At 29.3% G+C, this 25,822-nt stretch overlaps 1 protein-coding gene across 1 annotated transcript in view; it reads right to left on the reverse strand.

Moving 5' to 3' along the window:
• The window catches only part of LOC107457141 (protein capicua homolog), a 75,016-nt gene that overhangs the window by 32,329 nt on the left and 16,865 nt on the right, over window positions 1–25,822 (reverse strand). The window contains exons 6-12 of the mRNA XM_071180873.1: window positions 24,258–24,482; window positions 18,224–18,467; window positions 13,469–14,668; window positions 10,934–11,060; window positions 6,891–7,115; window positions 5,663–5,787; window positions 76–225 (exon numbers count right to left, since the gene is read on the reverse strand). Of these exons, the coding sequence (XP_071036974.1) occupies window positions 76–225; window positions 5,663–5,787; window positions 6,891–7,115; window positions 10,934–11,060; window positions 13,469–14,668; window positions 18,224–18,467; window positions 24,258–24,482 (2,296 nt within the window). The remainder of the gene's footprint in view (window positions 1–75; window positions 226–5,662; window positions 5,788–6,890; window positions 7,116–10,933; window positions 11,061–13,468; window positions 14,669–18,223; window positions 18,468–24,257; window positions 24,483–25,822) is intronic.

Consider the following 25,822-nt stretch of genomic DNA (forward strand, 5'->3'; position numbering starts at 1 on the left):
TCACCTCTGCATAGAATTCAACTTAAGAATACTTTAGAGGGAAAAAAAAGTAATGCATAAAAACATGAAATTTACCAGCATAAAATTGAGGTGATTGACTTCTAGCCTGTGGACTTCGGGCTATTGTTACAGATGGTGTTCTAGGGCTGATAGAGGAAGATGCAGATGTAGAGACTATATTCACAGTCGGTGATTTCACTTGATTGATTGCAACAAAAGAAGGATCTATCAATCAAATAAACAAATTAATTTGTACAGTGCAACAATGATAAAATCAAAACATTCAATAACCTTTTTCCTTGAAGATCAGATTTTCACTTACCAACATTAAATCTTAATGATTAAAAATGCTAATCATTAAGATTAGATATTATAGATATACCTATAAATTAAAATTAAATTTTCTAGATACTAAAAATGCTAATTAGTTAATGCTAACTATGAATTAAGAAATTAATACTTTCATTTATTTAACATACTTCCTTTGAAGAATTCATATTTTTGATCTGCAAAATACAGTAAATAAAGATACAATAAATAAAAAATAAAATTAATTAAAAAGTTAAAAACAAAATGACGAAAAGACATAATCTCGTTATCAGCTCACTCGATTATATCCGCAAAAAAAGTGCTTTTTAATATTGTATTCACATAGCTAAAGCAAAACATATCAATAGTGTGAAGTGAACTAAAAATTTGAAAGGAAAAAGCATTAGCAGGGGTCTGTCCAGACATTTTGTAAAAGGTCCTATTTTTGTGAAATTGTAAAAAATTACTCGTAATTTGTGAAGAAAAATAAGCGTTAAGTCACATTCTTTCAACCAGGGTCCGGTTTTGTGAATTTGTGAAAATAGGGTCCTGTTATTGCAAAAAAACCTTTTCAAGGAGTTTTTAAATTATAAATCGATACAAGATTATGCTCAACACTGTAAAATTACAATAAAGAAAATTTAAATTTTCTAAAATAAACAGCTATTGCTGCTACTAAATTAGAGATGCAACATACAAATATTTGGTATTTAGTCAATACTGCACAACACAGTATAGTCATTTCGGATGAATAATGGAAACAAAATCACTCACATATATAATAACTTCAATTGACATATCTTAAATAACACAACTTAGTTATGTATCACTTCTAATGTGTTCTTAAATTTATAATAGTAATAATTTTTTTTTTTTTAATGTTAACTTTATTATTTAAGTTACATTTTATTTACATAATATTTTATCAATTAATTTTATGAATAAATATATATTGCTCATTTCTTTATTTACAAAAAAATATTTAATACAGTGCAACCTCGAAAATCCGGACTGCTGGGGGGTTTGGAAAGTCCGGATTTCCGAAATTTCCGGATTTTAGATACCTTACTTGAGTTGATAGAATTATCGAAGCTTCGAATTCACCAGGCCGATTTCGCAATTAATCACGCGTGTGTAGACCTCCGACGTCAATTTTAACATAAATATACTCTTTAAATAATAAATAAAAGACATTAAAAATCAAACTTTTGACATTTTTCCCCCGCAATCGATCGTTTAGATAACATAATATTAGCAATTAAAACTAAAAATATAGGCTTAAAACGCGAGCTGAATTTCAACTTATAACCGAAACAGATGCTTCTAGACTAGACTATATCAGCTGATACTAATCCTTTTTTTCTTGGGGGTGAAAGAACTTGTCCCCGCCTCCTAAGCTTCAAGGTTAAGAAAGAACCAGTTTTCTTTCATCACAAGGGGGAAAAACAAGAAGATGGAAGAATTCCTCCTTCTGAGGGGATTCCCCTTCAGGAGAAGGGGGATTCCCTTTTATATTCTTTGTTATCTATACAGAACTGATAAGAATGACTGGAATTTCCCTATCAGCTATGAGCTTTCATTCATTCCCCACCTCTACCTCTTCATCTACTGCTTAATTGTTGCAAAAGAGTTGTGGGATTCCCCTTCAGGAGGAGGGGATTTCCCTTTATATTCTTTGTTATCCATACAGAGCTGATAAGAATGACTGGAATTTCCTTATCAGCTATGAGCTTTCATTCACACCCCACCTCTACCTCTTCATTGTTGGAGAAGAGTTGTGGTTTTGCATTAAAATTTTTTATTCTAAGCAATTTTTTTTAAATTTTTTCTTTTGAAATTTTTTTCTGAGGAACTGGACGTATGAGTCCAAATTTTAGAGATTTCCGGATTTCAGAAGTCCGGATTTTCGAGGTCGTACTGTATCAATAAGAATGTACACACGATGTTTGTAGAAGCAGAAATATTTTCTTAGAATATTACATTTGGAATTTATAAATTTTTTTTGACTTCGAAGAGGTTAAGGTACATGATTTAAATGAAATGAGATCAAACTTAGCCTTAGAATTAAAGCAGAAAAACATGATTAACAAAATATTAGAGTAATATACGTCGATTGCCAGTAGATTTGAAAATATCTATTAATAGCTGAACACTCAGCATCAGTCAATTTCCCCCTCTCATTCACAATTATACGCAAATGTCTTTCGAGTGTCTCTTGTGAAGGGTCCGATTAAAAGATAAATTATTTTGTGAAGGGTCAGTTTTTAAGTCAAAATATTTTGTGAAAGGTCCAGAAATTACTTCTAAATAGATCCCTGACTAGCTAAGCAAAAATGCAAAATAAATTAAATAAGAAAAAAAAAAGAAAATACAGAATAAGACATAAAAAGTAATGTATAAATAGAGTAGCGAATTCGAATATACTTAAGACAAAACGGCATCTTTAAAAATGATTTAAAGTACTTTCCATAACAAGCTTACAGATTACAAAATGTGAAAATAGAAGCGTAAATAGAGTTTGAGGAGATCTTTTTAAGGTTCTTTTAACGTTCTTACTAAAGTACAGAAGTGCATTAGATTTGTTAGTTACCTTGGATTGGCCTGAACTCGATGAGCCCAAGATATTATACTGGATAATACAAAGTTTATAACAAATAAAGTTGTATTTTAATTAAAAATTTTTTTTAATATTGATGATTTTAGGGAGATTAATGGAAAAAAACTTTTTTATTTTTTAAAAAAATTCTTTATTAGACGATTTTTAGCCAAGGATTTGCTCGAATTGGATTTGCACATGGCAAAAATATAAATTTAGTTAACAGAGAATTTTTAATTGAAACTTATAATTAACTCAACAATTTAATATAGAATTTAATTACTTTAGTTGGAAATCCATTATTTATTAGCTAATTTTGAAAGCTTTCGTTTATTTTTTTATTATTTCATTTTATTTATAAATTAATATTACTACAAATTCTTTTAATTCTTTTCACTTGCTTAAAAATGGTATTAAAAATATTTTTAGAATTCCATGTTACTAGTTCATTTATTAGTTGTTAAAACTATAAAAGAAATGATTTTAAATTTAATATAAATAAACTAAAAAAGAGAGGAAAGAATTCCTTGTTAACAAGATTTTACGAAAGTTATGAAATTTATATTTTAGATTAGCGGATATCCGATATTCTACAATCGTGAGATTCCTGGAATTCTATTAACTAACAGAGAAATCACATGCCTGATACAATGTTATTACAACACGCGAATTTTGGATTTGAATAATAATTATTGGTCAAAGATTTATTCAAAAATAACTTTTTGACGTGCTTGATCTCATCATAATTAAATATTGTTGCATCATTCTTTTTCTGTCCACTTCTATTTGTTTTTTCTAATTCTGATATTTTTAACATGCGATTATGAGAAGTGAATTAATTATTTGGCATATTTTGATGCACTCAATTCAATAGGTTGGAAAGCTTTCCGAACTTGTTATCAAATAAGTGCATTAAACAACATCTAGGGCAGGGGTGGCGAACCTTTATACACCAATGTGCCATTTTTCTAAAAAATTGTTTAATGAAGTCATAGACGTGCTGTAAAATAATTTTGACTTCGTGATTATTAGGAAAATAATAATACTAATTATTATCAACTCAAAACTTTTTATTTACAATGAAAAAAAAAACATATTGCAATGTCTCAGTTATAAGTAATTCAACAAATAACTTATATTAGGTTGACAATAAGTGACAAATAACTTATATTAGGTTGTAAGATGTTAGTTTAAGCAGGACTGATAATTTTTTTTGCTAGTTATTTATTGTTAGCTTGTTTTTTATGGTTATTGTTTTTTTAGCATTAGTTGTTAAATTTTTAATTAATAATTGCTTATTATTTCATTTGTTTCTTGCGAATTTTAATTTAATTGTTACATATTCTTTATAGTGTAATAACATTTGTGTAATAACAATTCATAGTACATTAACAATTGTGATCTGTGGCGCGCCCAAAATATTGTTTGGCGTGCCTTATGTGGCACGCGTGCCATTGGTTCACCATCCCTGATCTAGGAAATCAAAACAAAATTAGTTAGCTGATCTGTAGCAACAAAACAGATTTTCTGCACAAATTTGGTGTTGAATTTCACTAAGTTGAGCTTTTTGCTCAATGCTTTTATTAGAGTTTCAGAGCAGCTTGCATCAATTTTGGAAGAAAATGGCATTTTGGAGCAGGAAAGAGCAGAAATTTTGTTAAGAAACAGTTTGCACAATTTGCATAGCTGTTTCAACTCTGTACTTAATAAGAGAAAACAGAAAGAGTATTTATTTAACAACAGTGAGTAGCCAAATTTGTCAACAAAAAATAAGCACCTTTGCAGCATTAAAAAAATATTTTTAAGCACTTCAAAAAAATATATAATTAGAGAGGGTTGGCAAGTTTTTAACAATTGAAGATTTTAATTGCTCGCCAGTGACGAAGATGATAGCGCGTCACCAACGATGAAATTAACAAGAGAAATAAAATTTTCTACTGCTATAAGAGAAAAACATTTGACAATATTTAGTTGGTCCCCATAATCAGCAAAAATTCTAGAGATTTTTCGGTTCTTCAGAGAGCAGAAAATGAAGTCTGAAATTGAGAATCTCTTGCAAAACGCACCCAGAGTTGCCAATGAGAGGATAAAAATCTTTCCCACTGAATCCAGTTCAGTATGTGCAAATGCAGACCTGCAAGTATTTCCTCAAGCATGTAAAATAAATGGTATGTTGAAATAGATTGAGGCTGAATTAATTGTGAAAACGCTGAATAGGACAATGTCTTTTTGCATAATTCGTGGCAAAAATCAATATGGTATAAAAAAAAATATCTCATTTTGGAAAAGGGAAAATGAAGCACTTTTTAAAAACACCCTTTGAGAAAAAAGCACCTTTAAGGGCTTTCAAAAGAAGAAAATCGAACCTTTAAGCACTTTTTTAAAAATGCTACACACCTAAACAATTCTCATCACTTTCACTAAAGATTTTTTTTAATGGTACATAAAAATGTAAAGAATGTTTATGCAATTTTTTTTTTTTTTTTAATTTCAGCCAAATGAACTTAGTTTAATCGAAATTACAAAAATAAATTACTGAACAATCTCCTAAAAGCCACTTTAAAAATCCAAATTACCAGCACCTAACTTCAATCTGTATCAATCAATTCCTTTTAAGTTTTACTTAATTATTTTTTATACATTTCAAACAGAGTAAGAGAAAAATTTCAACCATGGGGTTGTTTTTTAGTATTCTTAGAAAAAAAAGCAACATAAACATGGAAATAATAAAAACAAGAGGCATATAGCAAAGCTTACCTTTTTGTGGTGTAACTGCTACACAGGGTTGTAACTGAATCAATGCTCCTTGGACACTGGGAGAAGACATGAGGGGGTGTGCTGTCAAGGTTGCAGGAGATCCAGGGGATGAAGTTTGTCTTCTGCTTTAAATTTTCATATTGATATAATTATGAAACAGAAAATTTTAACATAATTCATCATAGATAACTGTTTTAACCTTTTGCTTACAGCATGATGAAGCCATTAGTACCAGCCGTAAGCAAAGGGTAAAGCAACAATAACACTTTAAAGCTATTTTAAGTTTTAAATTTTATGCAACACTGAAGATGAAATTTCTTCTTTAATATGTTGATACATATAGAGAAAAACAAAATTCAAGGACTTTTCAGTAGAAAATAAATTTTCAAGTACAACAACTGGCATTAGAGCTGGGGGATAAATCGATACATCGGAAAATATCGATTCTATGCAATCATCCTCAATCCCATGTTTTGATTGGCAAAGCATCGGAAATTGTGGTGTACCATATTTCCCGATGTATCGTTGACATTGATGTCTACACGCGGGATGTTGAGCATTGTCCCCAATAGTACATTTGATGTCTGCAAGCTCCTGCAAAGAGCATTTTCTATGCTTACAGCAAATCTGCGTGCGAAAACAAGTATAGAGTTTGAACAATACAGTCAATCTCTGAAAAGAGCTCAAAGAAGTTCCAAGAGAGGAATTTCCAAAAGCAAACTTAGAGCTTACTTTGATTAAGTTTAATAGAAAAACTGTTTTATTCAACGAAGTAATGAAACTAAGTTTTCCTTTTTATGTGATTGGGCTTCAGCTGTTTCTGCCTGAACACTTCCTGATCATAGCTTGAAATGTTCAACCTCTAAGTTTGAAAAGCTTTTAATTCCACTCAACTATTTTATTTTATTTATTTATTTTAGTTTCTGATGCTGTTTTCATTTATTTTATTGAATCTTATCACACAGTATATAATTAAAGTCATAGCCTAGCAAATTCAGAAGCCCTTGGTTTGCATTGTAAGGTCGTTGTTTTGGAAGCACTGAATCCAAAAAAAAAAATGTGTTTCAAAAATAATATACAAGAACAAAATTAATGGGCAAATATTCAAAAAGAAAAAAAAACTGAAATCAATATCTTCACAATTAGTAGAACACTTTTTCCAGTAAATTTAGAACATAGAACAAAAGTAAATAAATACAAATGCAAAAAAAAGGAAAAAATACTTTACCCAGTAGACGGCAGAATAAGCCTCTGTGTGGGTGCAGTTGGAGTACTACTAATTGCCATGTTGTTCAAATGCAAACAGGAATTTTCCACAATGGGATTGACAGCAGACGTGAGAGTCAACACCTGCGAAGTTCCAGCTGGTTGAATTGAATTCTGCTTATTAACAATCACGCCTTGAATACAAGTGGTGGTGCTGTTCGATTTTTTTGGAGAAAGAAGAGAACTGCTGAATATAAAAAAAAATTATTGTTTATACTCAGGGTTGCCACTGAAATCTGAAAAAAATATTCCCTGTACATATTATACAGTTCCTGGCCAAATTATTGGAAGCACTCGAAGATTCTATGTAAAATCTTAATTATCAAGTAATACTATACAGCTCTATTGCTTTTACGCGACTGTTTGCACTTGTTTACGTTCGTGTATCATTTCGAAAAATTAGACTATATATAATATATATATAGAATATTTATTATATCAGGTATTATATTAGTATATTATAATAATTAGATCTAATTATTAGACGCACTGTAGTTTCTTAATAATGACATGATTTGCAAGAGTTTATATGCAAATACTTTAATAATTAAACATAAATGTAATGGGTTTTTATTCAGAAGATTTTTTACATACTTCCCATTTGTATTTATTTTTAGCGTATTGCATTATAATGTTAACTAATTGATACACAAACATAAGCAAGTGCAAACCGGTTTCAGTCGCGTAAAAACAATAAAGCTGTATAGTATCACCTGATAATTAAGACTTGACATAGAATCTTATTGAGCATCTAGTAATTTGGCTGTAGGCTGGTCATAATATATTAAAAGGAAACACACAATCACAGTGTTCTTGTGTGAACTTTATCGGGCTTACTATACTATTTCTAAATTGCTGAGAAAACTTAAAGAAATAAAAAGCAGCTCAACATACTTTAAACAAATAATGTTGATTGGTCACCACTTTTAAAAGACGAAAAAAAAATTTTAAATTCCCTTTATTTTCCCAGTTCATAAGGAAGAACTCAAAATTCCCAAAATTTTTGCTGTTATTTTAGGTGAATTTTTAAATTCCCTGTATTTTCCAGGTTTTCCCTGTGGAGTAACAACCCCACTTACAAAGCAATGTTTAGTAACATTTTTAGATTAAAAACTGACAACTGATATATAATGTCTAACAATCTTGAGACAAGATCTAAGTGAGGGTAAAAGGCTCCCTCTCATTTTATGAAATAGCAAAGGTGGCAGATTTAGCTATAACAAACCAATAAATACTAAGAAACTTTTAGTTCGACATGACCACCAACCCAAAGTATTATCTTTACCTAAAAACAAATAGACAGTTACTATTATCAGCAGCAACCAACAGGTCTGACATTCACAATACGAGTCCGTAACACTAAAGAGTACAAACTTTAGTTTGCATTTTTTTTTAATACTCCATTCTATTTTGATCTAGTCTGTTTTCTCAGTTTTGTCCATGTCCTTATTTTTCTTAAGTTTAATTTATTAATTTCATTTTTCTAGAGGTTGTATTATCATTGGTCATTGTAGCCTGTTTATATATTCATTTATTGCTTTTTTCATTATTTTATTTAAATTTAATGTAATGTGTTATCTTGTTGTTGGAATTCAATGGTAATTTCTTTTCTTTTTCTATTTATTCAAGGGTTTTTATTTGTGTCAGTCTTAGCTATGTCATATGTGTATAGTGTGCAAAATAAAAGATATCACACAGAATAACTTTCACTGTTGTTGCTACTGAAATAGATGAACAAAATTCCTTGACTTTTTCAGAGATATTTTTAAAACATTCCAGTCTAGAATTGCAGTATGTACTGTCAGGGTTTTGAGAGGTTCTAAATGTTCTTAGTCCCTCGAAAAAAATTGCAAAATTTTTTCCAATTTATATCGCTTTTTTTTTTTATGTTTGTGTGTATTGGTTAAAATGTAAAAGCAAATTTGTTAATACTAAAGAAAAAATGAAAACAAACATTACAGAGAAAACATAAAAAATTATTAGAAATTTATGTCTTAGCTAAATACGAAAGCTTAAAGTAAAAGTATTCTAAAACTTTTAATTCGAATATTAAAATTAAGGTTAAAATTAATAGAGACTAAACCCAATTGAAAGTAAAATTATCGAAAAAGTAAGCTTTATAGTCTTTGAATAATGCAGACAGAATATATTTTTAAGAGTAAATTCGACAACAACAGAAAACTAGAACGAAAGGTTAAAAAAAAAGCTAACTCTATATTAAAAAATATGCAATAAATTAGAGATATAAGCATAATTGAGAGATATAAAAAACATGAATGAGCGTGAAAACAAGGCAGCAAACACGTACAAGGGAGAGAAAAAAGGAAAGCGCAAATTATGTAACTATCTTCCATTATCCTCAAATGTAAAACATAAAATAACTTGAAATAAAAACAAAAGAATAAAAAAATTCAATATACCTGTCCATTTATTGTAAAAAATAAGTAAAAATTTGGAATAGATATCAAGGGTCGATCTAGGTCCATCCTCCACAATACATACAAATTCAAAAAAAAAAAAAAAAAAAAAAAAAAAAAAAAAAAAANAAAAAAAAAAAAAAAAAAAACGTCCCATTAAAAAAATTCTATTAATTAAATCTAATAGTTTTGCATGAAACAATGATGAATAGATGAATTTAATTTCCTAGAATGAAGCAAATGTTCAGATTCAAATAAATTAATAGTTTGAAGTCGCTTCATTTTAATTTAAGTATTTTCTATAAATTCAGTAAAGTTATTTGTTTTGCAGATCCAAATTTTTTTTTCTTTTTTAATTTTTTCTTTATTTCTTTTGAATTGAATCTTTTTTTCTTTTTTTTTGCCCCCAATATGACAGTTCTTACATCAGTCAATTGGCAGACCAATGTCAATTTATGTACTCCTTCTTTTTCTTAGGCACTTTTATTTTATGCAGAATCACTTTTTTTAAATAATTTTTTTCTTCTTATATTTATATATTGTGTACATTAGTTTGCAAAGAGGGCAAAAAAATTTTATTCAGCATAGAAAAATATATAAAAAAGAAATACAACTAAAAGTATCTGCAGAAATCATTATGCATAGAATAAAAAGATTTAGATTAAAGACAATGCATAGAATAAAAAGATTTAGATTTTTAGTTTTATGACAGTTTAAAAATAAAATATTTGTAAAGGAAATATATATACGGAGAATAGAGAAAAAAACATAACACACTAGTTTAAGTTACAAATTGGAATTCGTAACCCCATTTCTAGTTTACGTCGCACGGTTTTCCGTCAATCGAAAACTTCTTTTACTACTCCATATTTTAATGAAAAACATTTATAAGAAAAAACACATTTTCAGATATTATCCCAAATTTTTTTCAGATATTATTTCAAATATTACGAAATAAGTTCATAATTTTGGAAAATTTTCTGTTTTTAAATAAATCCAGTATCATTGGAAGCGTAGCCAGATTTTTCATCAAAAAATAAGCACCCTTTAAGTATTTTTCAAGAAATAAAAAAAAAAAATTTAATCACTTTCCAAAAAAAAAATTCATAATTAGGATCTGTGCAATAAGAAAAATTTTTTTTTTCTATGGTTTAAAGATCTTAATTTATAAACATATCAATAAAATTCGAAAAAACATTGTCAAAAACTTTACATAATGATAAAATAACTAGTTTCTGATAAATATTGCAGAAAAAAGTGTTAAAAAAATCATGCATTTTTTGTAATTTAGAATGACAATCAAGGCAGCAAAGGAAAAAAATCTCTTTTTAAAAGATAGAAAATTAAACACTTTTTAAAAACCCCAAATAAAAAGAGCATCTTTAAGGGCTTTTCAAAAACATAAATAAAAAAATAAGCACCTTAAAGCACTTTTATAAAATGCTACGCACCCTGACTGTGATTGCAAAATTATCAAGCATGGCTTAGGAGAAATGAATTCTCTGCACATGCCACATCAGCACATAGACCACAAGCCACATCAGCACATTATTGCAAAAGAAATTGTAAAAAGATGATTATGACTCACCTTCCATGGCCATTTGTCATGTATTTAGTTGTACTCCCAGTGATGCTAGTAGGCACGCCACTTGCATGAGTTGTTGGAGTACCAAGTTGAATACTTCCTTGGGTAGGAACGGCCATCTGAACCATACCTGATATAGAAATACAACTTAGTACTTACTAGAACACATTTAATTAATCACAGAAACACTGAAATTTTAATCACATTAAAAAAAACTTGGCCCTATGGATTTCACAAAATATTTTGCTAACCAAGGTTGGCAAGTTTTTGATAGTTCTAACCATGAACAATGGTGTTATGTCTAAAACCTAAGAAAATTGCATATATGTTGTGGTTCAAACTTTATTTAAATTTTGAAGAGCACATAGCAGGTAGTGCGTAAAGCAGTGTTCTCCATAAGTCTTTTAGATGGGCAGCCTGACCTGCCTGCCCTCTAATGCACCCTTCTTGTAAAAATAAGCAATCATCCCTTAAAGCCATTGTATTGGTGGAAATAGAATATAAATAAAAAATATTATTGAAAAAAATGGAATAGTAGTTTAAATAAAATATAATACGAATAAAAACCATATTCATATTCCATTTTTTTGAAAAACAATTTATTCACTGTTTAATAATACAGTCGAAACGCTATAGTGAACCGTCTGCGGACTATAGCGTCCACTATAAACGTCCAGTTTATAGTGAGTCCACTATAAATGGTCCGTAATGAGTCCACTATAAACGATAGTTCACTATATCCAAATTTTTTGAAGAATATTTTTTGCATTAAGACAGTTGAATGATTGAAAATTAGGTTTGCACTTTTACATAAGTTATTAAAAAATTATTAACTTACCAACAGATAATAAAGCAAAAATTAATGAAAAAAGTACTTACATAGCTAATAATTAGTTTCAATTTCACTTTTTTATGAAAAAAATTTGTGACTTTTGATTGAACACAATTTGATTTTAAATAGAGTTCACAAATTTTCTTATCTACAATGTGCAAAGAATGCAAGATTTTTTTGATCTACATTTTCTGTAGAAAAAACATATTAAGGACATATATGGCTGATTTTATTTCAGCTATAGATAAGAATGCATTCATTTTCAGTCACAACATCAGCAAGTTTAAAGATGGAAGACTGAAAAAGATATTTAGAGAAATGAAATTTGAGTCCACTATAACCGAATTTCCAAATTCTCAGCTGTTCACTTTAAGCTTTAAAAATAACATTATTTGAACAGGAGTACGGGCAGGACCACTAAAAAAGTTCACTACATCAGAGTGTTCACTATATCCCAGGTTCACTATAGCGAGGTTCTACTGTAATTGCACACTGATAAAAATATCTGTCTTAATAGGTTTAATTCTGATTACTAGTACAAATATTTATTTTGTAAGGATTATTCTCAACCGGTTAAATTTTCATGAATTTCTCTTTTTTCGAAAATGACTTAATGAGTTTTTTTAAGTGATTTTAAAATAAATACCTTTTTTATAAAATGTGAATTTAAATGTTCATTTTCCCACAATTTTCAGTTTAAATTGATAAACAACTTGAAAGCTTTTTTCTACAACTAATAATTTTTTTCAGTTTACTTTTTTTGATAATAATGTGTGCACAGTGATTGTCTTTTAACTCACCTTTCTTATAAACTACAAATTTTTCTCTTTCTTTTAGTTTTCTCTTTGAAATACACGCATAAAATAGTATACAAGGTAATTTAAAAATTGTTGAGGATCAAATTCAGTAATAACAGTTAAATAAAAAATGTTAAGAAAAAACTTTTATAACATAAATACAAAACTTACCTAATACAAAAAGTAAAGCTTTAAAGAGATTTTTAAAACACGAAAATAAGCACTTTTTAAAAACACTATGCACCATGTTTATTAAAAAATAAACAGAAGCTATTGAAAATAAAGGTTTTTATGAGCATTATGCGAATTCATTTCCTAGAACTAAGAAGTGGTTAGGGTGGGTGCCAAACGACTAAAATAAACAGTGCTGTGCGATTGCCGAATGATGGTAATTTTTTTAGTGGCCACTTTATTATATTTAGCTACTCTTGCCCTTAACTTCCTTCATTATAATTTTCTACTTATTTATATTTCATATACATTACTTATTTAAATTCTTAAATAAACAATAAGTTGAGCAAAAACTATTTTAATGAGATTTTAGTTAAACATTCTTAAACTAAAGAAATTTTAAAAATATGCACACACAAAAAAAAAAAGATTTTATTAAAACAATTATGTGCCAAAATCCAATAAGTAGAAACTAAATATGCTTACAAAGAAAAATTATTTTTTTTTAATAAACTAAAATGTGGAAATGAAAAAAAACCAACTGTCTTTTATTCTGCTACTACCATACTTGTTTATAGATATACCAAACTTGGATTTTTCTAAAATCATTTCACAGCAGCCAACCTACTTAAGTTGCCTGCCGTAAAATTTAGTTCAAATGGTATAGTAAGTTCAAATGGTATAGTTATTTGAATAATTAAGTATAAACAATTTATTAGACAAATGGTGGTATAGTACCTTTTAAAGTAGGTGATTGTAAAGTAAGTGATGGCAACAGATACTGCACTTGAGTTGTCCCAGACCTTGATATCAATTGAGGAGACAGATGAAACTGACTCGGAGATGTCGGGCTGGACAACACACTTTGAGCAGGTACTTGGGAATTTGCTTTCAGGACGAGATTTGCTAAAACCGTAGGCGTTATTTGAGAAACAGTCGTCTGGGGAGAAGACGGTATGCCATTGTGTTTGGAAACTGGAATGACCAAGTTTTTCAGGGTGGCGGTTAAAATCTCGGGAGAAGTTTGAGCCGGGGAGACGCACGGTGAACTTTTAGACGTGGATGGATTGAGGATTGTCATGCTGTAATGAGTGGCCCCGAGGGCACTGTTGGACACCAAGAAGCCTTGCGATGTCTGGATAAGGGAAGCGGACAGTTGCAATTTGGACTTGTCGTTCTGAACAGGGACTTGAAGAGCCTGCAAATGCTGCCTGGTCAAGGCTGCCGGTACTTGAGGAGAAATATTTTTGGCATGCGTTTGAGTGAGATTGATGGAGGGGATTGAAAGAGGCGGAGGCAAATTACTGCCACGACAGAGCTTCTGAACAGTTTTTTGTGTCTTACTTTTAGCGCCATCCCCACCATTATTATGAGATTCTTCAAAAGTAACTAGTTTTTGATTAGACAGGGAGCACTGCTCACTGTTTACAGCTTCAAGCATAGGCGGTATCTTCGAGACGAGAACGGGCATGTCCGGAGAGTCTGATACTCTATCGAACAAGCCTTTTTCGGAAGTGACAATTATGGAGGGTTTGGAGATTTCGACAGGGAACGAAGTGAAGGCGTCGCTTGCATTCACTTTAGGAGAGTGAACATCTTTGAAGACTGCACCCGTAGGCTGAAAGCAGGATACGGTTGGCAAAGGCCTGAGGAAAGTTCCGCCGACAGCACTACTAGGAGAACTACTGTTTTCATTGCTGGTGGAAAATGAAGTTTGGGAGTTGGAACAAGGGTGTGCTTTTATAGGCTTCGGGCGGTGGGTGACTTCTACAGACGGATGATGCTTCATGACCGGTGAGAATCTCTGTTGAGGGAATGCCTTGTTTTCTAACAAGGATTCTTCATCAGACTGGCTTTCCGTATCGCTTTCTGTGACCTTCTCTTTGCACTTTAAGTCGATGGGTGGTTCCTCAGTGCATAAAAGTGATTTATCTGAAACTAGTAAATATACATGTCAGGAATATTTAAAAGGAATATCATAAAAGCCACATTTCACAATTTAAAACAGGATTTTTAAACCAATTAGGTAGTTTTACAGTTTAGTTAAAACTTATTAGAATAAAATTATGAAAAAATTTCAATATTTAAGTTTTTTTAAAGTTATACAAAACAAGAGCAGATAAAGAAGTTAAAAAATAAACCTGGTGTATAGTGAATTTTGGTGTGATTGGATTATCAAAATAATCTCGAGATTTTAAAAGTAATAAGATTTAAAAACTTAGGATCTGAATTCCTTTAAAGTAAATGGTAAGTTTTTTAAAGTTTAAGGGTCCCCAATTAAAATAAGCTGTACTTAAGAGAAAGTTTTTATTAAACAAAAAAAAAAAAAAGAAAACATTCATCTGAAACATTAACCACACAGCAACCAAGCAGAAAGAAATGGCCATACCCTTAACAGGTTAGTATACACTTAAAATACAAGGAAAAAAAACTATTCTCAACAAAAACAAACTGACTCTCCTATGTTTCGAAAATAGTCTCCTATTAATTTTTTTCTTAAACAAGTTGTATTGTTTTTCTATTAATGCTTGTGTTAGCTGGATATATTTAGAACTCTACATTATTTTAATAAATTTTTCTACATAATTTATACTATTAATATATAATTTATATTAACACTATTTGCAATATTATTTGCCATTCAGTTTATATTACAGTTAATAACCATGAGTAGGCTAATTATTAACAATCTAAATATTTATTTTAATTCTTTTATGCCACAATTTAAGCAGATATTTTAGATTAAATAAAACTAAAGTGGTTGTCAATAGTGTGATCTCAACTTCTAATAATTTTTTTTAAACTCTCAATATTTGTTGTTATTACTTATGATCACAGGGAAGCAGAGTATGTTCAATCGTACAAAAGAGATTTTGAGGGATAATTTTAGGTCTAGAAAAAAACATTCATATGAAACATTAACCTACAATAATTTGTTAACAAATGTGTCAATTAACAAAATTTTTCCTAGTTAAAAAATATTATATATCAATTTGTGAATTTATTAGTTTGAATTCCTCAAGCTTATGACCTTAAATTTAATTTTATAAATTATTACTTTTTCGATATATTTTGATTCATATTATTAACACATATATTCATTTATTTAAGAATTTTGCAAATTTAAATTAATTTTTTTCTTTGTCTTTATTATCAATAATATTTAACAGTGCATAAACTTCACTTTCCAAAAAAATTTCGAAAAAATTATTGTACTAAAAATGTACATAAATAAAATAAAAAAAGAAATTCGGAATAAAACAAAGAAATTCGGGCGGCCCTGGGAACAATTTTAGTCTAAAAAAAATTTTTACAATAATTTGTTAACAAATGTGTCACTGAATAAAAAATTTTCCTAATTAAAAAATATTATATATCAATTTGTGAATTTATTAGTTTGAATTTCTTAAGCTTATGACCTTAAATTTAATTTAATATTAATTATTACTACAGTGAATCCTCGTTTTTAACGGTTAACGGGGGCCAGAACCTTCCGCGAAAGCTGAAAAACAGCAAAGTAGGATTCGCCAATAGGAATTTTCGTGTATGCGGGTACACAAACGTTTGAAATATGTAAACAGTATTTATACTTCACACATTTAAGACAAAAATTACAACAGTACACGTATTTACTTAAACGTGTAAATGCTAATTATAAAAGTTAATTACAAAACCGAGGGTAGAGTGCTTTAAAGGCACGAATGACACCTTAATCCATCGGCTGAATTAAAGGTGTAGTGTTCGGGGCACACCGTCATATTGCAGGTCCGTTGCATGGCCTCGAGTCCATCAGGAGAAGGACTTTAAAGGGGAGGTCCTTTTCAGCCAGATACAGCGTCACCTGGGGAATGAAGCAATGGAGGAACCATTCAAGGGTGAGAGCTTTCGTAATCCAGGCCTTGGAGTTATGCGTCTAGAACACGAGCAACAGAGCCATATTTTTGTTTTTTAATGCCCGTGGATTTTTTGGCTTTATAAATAAGGCCCGACTCAATCATAAAACCTGCAGCATTGCCAGCTGTGATGACAGTCACACGGTCTTTTTCAGCCTTGAAGCCTGGCCTTTATGAGAGCCCGCAGTATATGTACTCTGAATCAACTCATCTCTTTGTTTGATATGCAGGGATCCTTCTCTCTTGTGCCTCAACATGAAACAACGCTCCTTTCCGCATTGTGGCTGCCGACATGGTCACACTTTTTATTTTTCGATTGATATTTTGGAAAAACCCGGGAAGTACTGAAGCCGCAAAACATGAAGCGCGAAGTGGCGAGGGAACATTGTATTTCGATATATTTTTATTTCTCTAATTTTTAACAGATATTAAAAGAATTTTGTAAAATTAAATGATTTTTTTTCTTTGTTCTTATTATCAAAAATGTTTAACAATGTATAAACTATACTTTTCAAAAATATTTTGAAAAAATTATTGTACTAAAAACGTATTTAAATAAATAAAATAGAATAAATAACTAAACTTTTGGGGGAAATTTAGATCTAAAATAACTATATTCTGAGAAAATATTAGGCACTGAGAATTTTATGCACTCCTTACATGTATCCAATAAATGTACGTGAATGTATCCAATAAATCATAGCTATAATATATTCCCCAATAAGTAAACTAATTATAACTGACGTAAAACACAAATGTTTGTTTAATGTTTGTAATTTTTTTCAGTCAATCAATTCAAGGGTTTAATTAAGTTTCTATCAATATTTAGTTTAATTATAAAAAAAAAACTTTATGTGTTACATTAGTATGTTGTAATTGTTGTAGTGTGTCTACATTCTAGTCTATGCAGAACAATTTTTAATTTGATATCATTCATGCAAAGCTGAAAAATGAATTCTGAGTACAGAGGGCTTCAAAACTTCTTTTTGTAATCACGTGCTTTGGGGAAAGGAGGAGTTAAGATGAAAATTAATGAAAATTAATTTAACATGAAATGAATACGATAATTGCTAAATGTTTTTTTTTTCTTCCAAGATTTTGAATTTTTATTTTCAATAACAAAATTAATGGATTGGATAAATTGCAATTTTACACATTTTTAGTCATAATTATTTAATATTTTCTATACCAAAATTTGAGATTTTGACAGTGATTGTCATAATGAAAAGAGTTTAATGTCAAAATAATTCAAGAACATAATTGAGTAATCACTTGCAATTTTATATGCATGTTTATTTATAAATACTTTATATTTATAATAGCTAATAATTATCCATAGACCAAAATTGCCAACTGCCAACAACAACGTCAAAAAGAGGTTTTTGACATGACAGTTAAAACATGCTGAATATTCGATAAAACCGTCAATTGACAAAAACTTGCCAACTCTGGTTTATGTACAACATATGGAAGAGAAAAAAGAGTTAACAGTGCATGAAATTTAGATACAGTAAAAATGTATGTAACGAAAAATAATGAATATTAAAAAATAAAATATATTTTTGAAATGTATTAAGATAGACATTTGGTGCACACATACCATTATCTACCTCTTCCTCACATATCACCATTCTTTCATCATCACTGGTGGTATCAGAATCCCCGCGCAAATTATCCATCTCTCTTCTTTTTTTAGACTTCTCAGCAAAACCAGAAATATCACTGTCCTGCCTTAAATCATCTGAAACCTTTTTTTCAGAGCTGCTTCCATCAAAAGAATTCGTCAACAGACTGGCATGCCAGGGATCAGGCAGCTGTGATAGAGACCGAGATCTGGGCCGCTTCTAAAAGAAATGGGAAACTTGATATTGCTTAAACAGGGTGCGTAGCCAAATCTTTGAATCAAAAATAAGCACTTTTTAAAAACTTTTCAAGCACTTTACAAAAATTTTCAAGCACTCAAAAAATTCATATTCAATCAATGATATTATTGAAAAACGAAAACTTCTTATAAATAGTTTTAGCGTTAAAAAAATAACAAAAAGAAATGGGCGTAAATCAAAACAATCAGTACTTTCCCACATCACCGAGTGAATTCAACTTGACCCTGAACTCAGAACAAAAGTACCCTTACCCCCTATGTCAAAAAAAGTCTTAGAAGTAAAATAAAATAAACAAGAACAAAATTAAAATAAATTAAAAAGAAAAACATTTCATAAGGATCTGATATTCTCTATCCGAATTGGAGCACTCGGGTTTCGGTTTCAAGTGTGCGCGCATGCGCAAGTCATAACGTGGGTACGACATGAAGTTCGCGAGAATGATTACGCAGCAAACTCCCCATTTTTCGTGAAATGCCACCAGATATCACTGAAGGGAGAGAAAAAAATTATTCGGAAAAAAAAGCACTTTTCAAAAACGCCAGCTGAAAAAAACACCTTTAAAAGCTTTTAAAAACAAAATCCCCAAAAAAGCACCTTTAAGTACTTTCTACAAACGCTATACACCCTGTTAAACAAAAATTATTTAATAAAATTGCAACTAGAAAACAAATAGGTCATTTGACACTGTTTACGAGACAGAGTCAATAAATTTCTAGAATGGTCACTTACAGGGCACATAGCCAAATCTTTCCACAAAAAATAAGCACCTTTTCAGTATTTTTCAAGCACTCAAAAAATATTTGTAAGCACTATATACAGTAAAAAATGTAAAATAATTTTCAAAGTCTTTACATGATCATGAGAAAAAATTTAGATTCTGAGAAAGAATTCTTTTCTTGGTTATATTAGCCATCATAGAAAGATTAAGAGATTTTTCGGTTCGATATCAGAGGGTGGAAAATGAAGACTGACAATAATCTCACCGAACCCAGCTCATGTAGATGCACGTGCGAACTCTCAAGTATTTCATCAAACATGTAAAATGATTGGCACTTATATACATTATGAACCAGTGGTTCTCCAAAATAGATTGCGGTTGAATGAATTGTGAAAACTTTGAATAGAACAATGTGAAAAGGACGTTTCTGCACAATATGTGGCAAAAACGACATCGTAAAGAAAAATATATCATTCTCGAAAAGGGAAAATTAACCATTTTTTAAAAAATCTCAATGGAAAAAAGCACCTTTAAGGGCTTTTAAAATACGAAAATAAACACCTTTAAACAATTTTTAAAAAATGTGACGCAGCATGACTATCACGCAGGTGTTTGTTGGAAGAAAAATATTATTTTTTTAGAGGTTAACAGCACTAATAACGAAAACACACAGCAATCTCGAATTCATTTTTGGTACTGTCGGTGTGAAGTGCATATCATTTTTAACAAAGGCAATTTTTCATTTGTCGGACTTTGAAATGTAGTCTTTAGACTGTCGTGCAAACATGAAATTCTGCATTTTACCTGAGTAATCTTCAAAGACCCTCAAGATAAAAAAAAAATGTAACAGATGAAACATAGTGCTTTCTTTATGCAGGGGAGATTGTGAGCTCAACTCAAAAATCCTGAAAATTTCGTGAGAAAATCATTAATGACGCATTTTAAAATATTAATGTCTTAATAAATTTAAATCATTGATATTTTCAAAACAGGAAATTCTAAATAAATTATATGCAGCATAATTTAAATGAATAATTATACTTAAGTTTACTTTAATCTCTAACCACATTTATTATTCTATCAGAAAAAATATTTACAAATGAAAGAGATGCTAAGTATAAATTATAGTTCGAATATTTTTAAATAAAATAAACAAGAATTTTTATACATAAATGTGATCGATGATTTCTTGAAATTTCCGGACGTTGGATTTCCAGATCACGGCTAGCAAAAAATACAGAAAACTTTCAGTTTAAACTTGTTGCGGTTTTAAATCACAACAAGCTATTCTGATGTAAATTGTAATTCAACAATTGTGTTCAACAACAGATGAAAAATTGCAACAAAATTTTTATTTACGTGTAAGTCAGTTGGTTTTATTTTACACAGCATTTTAAGTTAAATTTTTAAATCATCATATCAGGCTGCTTTTTTAATTTCTGCATAAGATATGCAGATTAAAAAAAATTTTAAGTTTCTGCTTCTGCCATGTAACTTTGTACAAGTCAATGGAGCCCATTAGAAACACGAAAGAAAAATATTAAGTTGTCTATACAATTTTTTTCACTGCATCCTCCAATTAAAAAGAGCTAAAGTATGTTTTTATCAAAAATACTTAAATGTGCACTCTCTTTTATTGAGTGGAAATCAAACGGAACATAAGTGAACTGCCAGTACCTCAAAATTAAANCAATGAATTACTGAAATTAACAGGTTTTATTTTCTATAATTGAAACACCAATAAATCAAATGCACTTTTCCCCATTACCGTAATTTTGGGGAGATACGTCGCAGCGTTTATGTTTTAAAACATTACATTTTGATATATGTGGTTACTACTTTTTTGGCTACTACTTGAACATGAAAACTTTACAGGGTACCTGCTACATTTTAGAATTTCAAATTCATGACTAATTCCAAGAATTTTTCATTTTTTAACGAAGTTACTATTTTCTCCGACAAAAACACAGCAATAAATTTAAAAAAGCATTATAATAGCATTGATTGAAATGATAGGTATAACCAAAACTGTTTTACTCTGCCTCTTCATATTTATAGATTTTAAATTTAAGAAAACAGAGTATAATGTAGATATGAGTATAATGTTTAAATTTAAGTTTAACAGAGTATAATGTTTAAATTTAAGAAAACAGAGTATAATGTAGGTATGTGAAGCAATAAACTAGCCGAAAAAAATACAAAAGCAAATAATTTTTTCTTTTTATCTGCAGAATTATATTCTACAGATACTTTTCTTGTTTATCGGAAAGGAAAGAAATACTCCTGATTTTTCTGTTCTCATTTCGGAATTAAAAAAAAATTCGCCAATTACTGACTTGCTTCAGCGAGAATTTTAAATTGATAAAATAAAAAAAAATAAAAAAAATTCTGAGATCACAGAAGTTTAAAAGATAACTCACTTTAGAAATTATGCTTTTTCTTTCATTGTTTGAAAGAACACCGTAATTTTTAAACATGATAAAAATATTTTATATTTTAATCAAATATGACTGTGAGTGGGGAATTTATTAGAAATTCAGATATTCAAAACACCATGAAATTAGAGGGGAGGGAGTAAAATCCATTTCAAAAATTAGACTTTTCGGCTGCTTAAATTCATTACTTTCCATGATTTAAAAAAAAAAAATAGTTACAATCATGACATTTCATGACAATTTTTTTTCAATACCGAAATTCATGACTTTCCAGGTGCATGGATACCCTGACTTTATTTTGCTGAGTTAATTATCTAAAATTTAATTACTACCCTTCATCTTCTTATCTTTTTCAGAGATCTATTTTTAAAATTTACCATCAATAATAACTTAAAGAACTAACAATGCAGGTGAAAAACAGTTTGCAAGAATGCAACAATAGCACAAAAGCCCTTTTGGCCAAAAAAGTAGTTGACGGATTTCCCTCACGAAATCACCACGCAAATAGTCAAGGATCGACAGAATTATAATTTCTTTTCCCCCTTTCTTCTGCTAAGAAGGTACGAGAGAAAAATAATTCTCTAAACGAATAAACATTCTCTAAAACGAATGAGCAGGGTGATATGCTTAAATGATTGATTTTGAAGGCAAAATTTATTATCACTATTTAATTTATTCTCAATATTCTATTTAAGGTCAACTTCATTATTTTTACTTGTATTTTTATCATACATTTCCAACACTCTGAAATAAAGTATTCCGAAATTTAGAGATGTTCGCGGAAAATTATGCAACTTGATGAGGAGTAAGGATAAAAGAGGAATGTGTGAAATGTTTTATTTATTCCATATGTGAAATTTAAGAATTTTTTAGCTATATAATCATTTGATTTATTTACGACTGATATAATAAATTATAAAAGAAATAGTGCGTTAATGGCTATTTAATGCTTTAATTTTGAGCAAAACGAGATTAATTTCTATAAAGCTATATATTGATTCATACCACAGGATGAGTTTTGTAAAAAATTGAAAAAACTTTTTGGGGAAAAAAATCTTTTTAAATAGTTGAAAAAAATTCCTGAAATTTGAACATAATTATTTAACAAATAAAGATACAGAATTTTATGTTCTTGTGAAACATAAGCTTGGCTGCCACTGAATGAAAACAAGAAAAATAGTTGCTTTAGTTGCAACATATATGAAAAAAAGTCTCCGAAATAGTCTCAAAGATATATAAAATAACATCATATCCTCCTCTAATATAATTTTAATTATTTGTGCTGTAATAGCATAAAATTCAAATAACATGCATTTAGATACTCATATTTTATAAAAAATGTTCATTTATTTGTTGATTTGCCAACAATATATATTCTTTCACGCTACGCATAAAAACAGGGAGTTTTATCTGTTACAGAACAGTTGAACTTGGAATTTCCTTTCTCGGTTCTAATTTGCAGTTGCTTAGTTTAGACATTAAAAAAAAAAAAATATTGCAATTTAATTCAGTTTTATTTTTTTAATTTTTTTTCATAACTGACACATTTCCAAATTTTAATGCTTATCAAAAAAAATTATTATCACAACTCGACAAAACGAATATCACCATGTACCTTTTTTTCTATTCTAAATAGCTCTAAAAAATTAACAACACATTTTGTGTAATTAAAGACAATTTTTCTAATTTTGCTACTTCGTTCAAATTAAAAGAGGGAGAAAAACTTAATCCTCAGAGATATTACATTAGCTTTCTAAAGCAGGAGGAGCATTCACGTTGTGTGAATTCCAATTCCATCAGTCTGATTGGTTAAATATGTCTGTCATGCTTTTGACATCAGACAGTGAGAAATAATAAAGTTAGGATAAAACGAAAGCACGGCAAAAAAAAGTGGGGGAAAGGGGAAACTCATGAAGCTATTCTTCATTTTAGTCGCTTTGGCTTAAAAAAGTTGTCGATTTTACGCAAATTAGTTGTTTTTACTCATAATTCTACTAAAATAGTCGCCATAGTTGCTATTGTTTTGAAAAAGTCGTTTTAGTCGCCTTTTTAGTCTCCAATGGCAGCCCTGGCTTGACACAGCCATGTGTAGGCAATAAGGGTTGGGGTGATTTGTTAGCATTATATTAGAGTGAAATATTAAGTGCTATATTAGAATTTTTATATTATAGTGAAAAGGGGAGAACATATATCAGCGATTGGTCAGCATTTTACAATAGATTTTCAAATGCACCAATCGATCATTTTATAAAAAAAATAAGCAAAGAAATTTTTATTAACATACAAAAAAATTAATTTTTAAAATATTAAGCGAATTACTTTTTTGAATAGCAACTTTAAACCTTCTTTAATAAAAATTAAGCACCTAGCAATGGAAATAATGACGTTTCTAGAGAAACAAAAATAAAATAGTTAAACTTTTTATTTAATTTCGAAACACGTTTTTTAATTATTTTTCTTAATTCTCACCTTTTTAAAATATATGGAATATTGTACTGTCATAAATATACATAATTATATTCCTAAAGAAAAAATAACAAACTTTTGATCCTAAATTATTTTAAAAGTAGAAACCTTATTTTATAAAAAATTATTTCAGTAGTATGGATACTTTGCATATTTCATTAGAAATAATTGGGCAGATTTGAAAATGAAAAATATGCTCAAACCAGAAAGAATACTTGAAGTTAACGATGGTGTAAGAGGTTCATCATTGCCAAGAGGTTTTTGGCTATCTTTGGGGGTGGAGCTGGTGCTAGACTTTTTACGGTCACGACTACACCATTTCCAATTAGGATATGCCTTGAAATGAGCCTCCTTAACCTGAAATAAATCATATATTTCTCATTAGAACTATCTTCTTAATTTTTTACACTAAACTTTTTATTCCATTTATTAACTTGAGTTTATTATGAATTTGCTTACAAAACTAAAGGTAATAGAAATATATAAAAGATAGAAAAATGTTTTTGCCATAAAAAAGTCAAAATTCTTAATGTTTCCTTAAAAGTCTAGATATAATAAAAATATATTAACTAAAGCATCAATTAAATAAATTGTAAATTAACTGAATACTTTGCAAAATAAATATAACAAAATAAAATAAATGCCCAACTGAAATAAGTAGTATGGAATTAAACAACCTTATTATCACAGAAAACTTAATGATACTATGTCGATACACTGCATTTATATGTCCATCATCAAGTAGTAACTATAGATGAAAGTTTATCAGTTTTGCTAAACTGCCAAAATTTACGGATAAATTTTGGCAGAGAAAAACAGAAATATTTCAGCTGCCATATTATCCCCATGTACATGCTAAACCAGGGTTTATACAGAGATCAGAAGAAAAAATCCAAGGAGTCCAAAATTTTAAGGACTTATCAAAAATTAAAAAACTTTGTGCAAAAGATAACTAGAAAGTTTTTTTTCTTATTTATTAAAAAGCTGTTATTATAAAAAACTCGAAAAAATTTATAATTTGCATATTTTTTTCTAGCCCTTTTGAAATAAATTTTGACTTTGTCAAACTTCACCAAGAAAAATAGATAAAGTTATCACTTTGACACATAAATACATTTTTCAGTTTCAAATATTTTAATAAATCTTGTTAAAGTACAGATGTTAAGGATTGACATAAAAACCTACCAATCTTATTTTTTTAAATTTGAATACATAAGAAAATCTAAGGCATTTCATATAAAAAAAAATCACAATAAATTATTAATTAAGTTTGCTTGTAACATGTAAAATTAAAATTATCTGCTGTTATTTTTTTCTTCTAACTCTTGCAATTAAATTTTTTTTTCCTAAAAGTTTTCTTAAACTATTAGATTTTGACATCTAAGTCATATCATTTAATTTCTCCGCTGGGACAGCAAATTCATCAGCGTACTTAGTAAGTTCATCTATGCAAAGCAATAATCTAAGCAGTTTCTAAGGACTAATTTAGAAATCTAAGTAGTTCCAAGTACTCCTTGGAGACTTTCATTTCCAAGGAGTTTCTAAGGAGTATAAGGAGTCTGTACGTACCCTGGCTAAACCTACGTACCCTCTTTCTCCTAGAATTAAGAAACTAGCATGCTCTAAATTCTTATTTAATGAAATTTTAGGAGTAACAATGAATTCTTTTAAAAGGTTTGCTCAATGTATAAAGGAAC

Source organism: Parasteatoda tepidariorum, chromosome 5 (assembly GCF_043381705.1).
Source record: "Parasteatoda tepidariorum isolate YZ-2023 chromosome 5, CAS_Ptep_4.0, whole genome shotgun sequence".
NCBI lineage: Eukaryota > Metazoa > Arthropoda > Arachnida > Araneae > Theridiidae > Parasteatoda > Parasteatoda tepidariorum.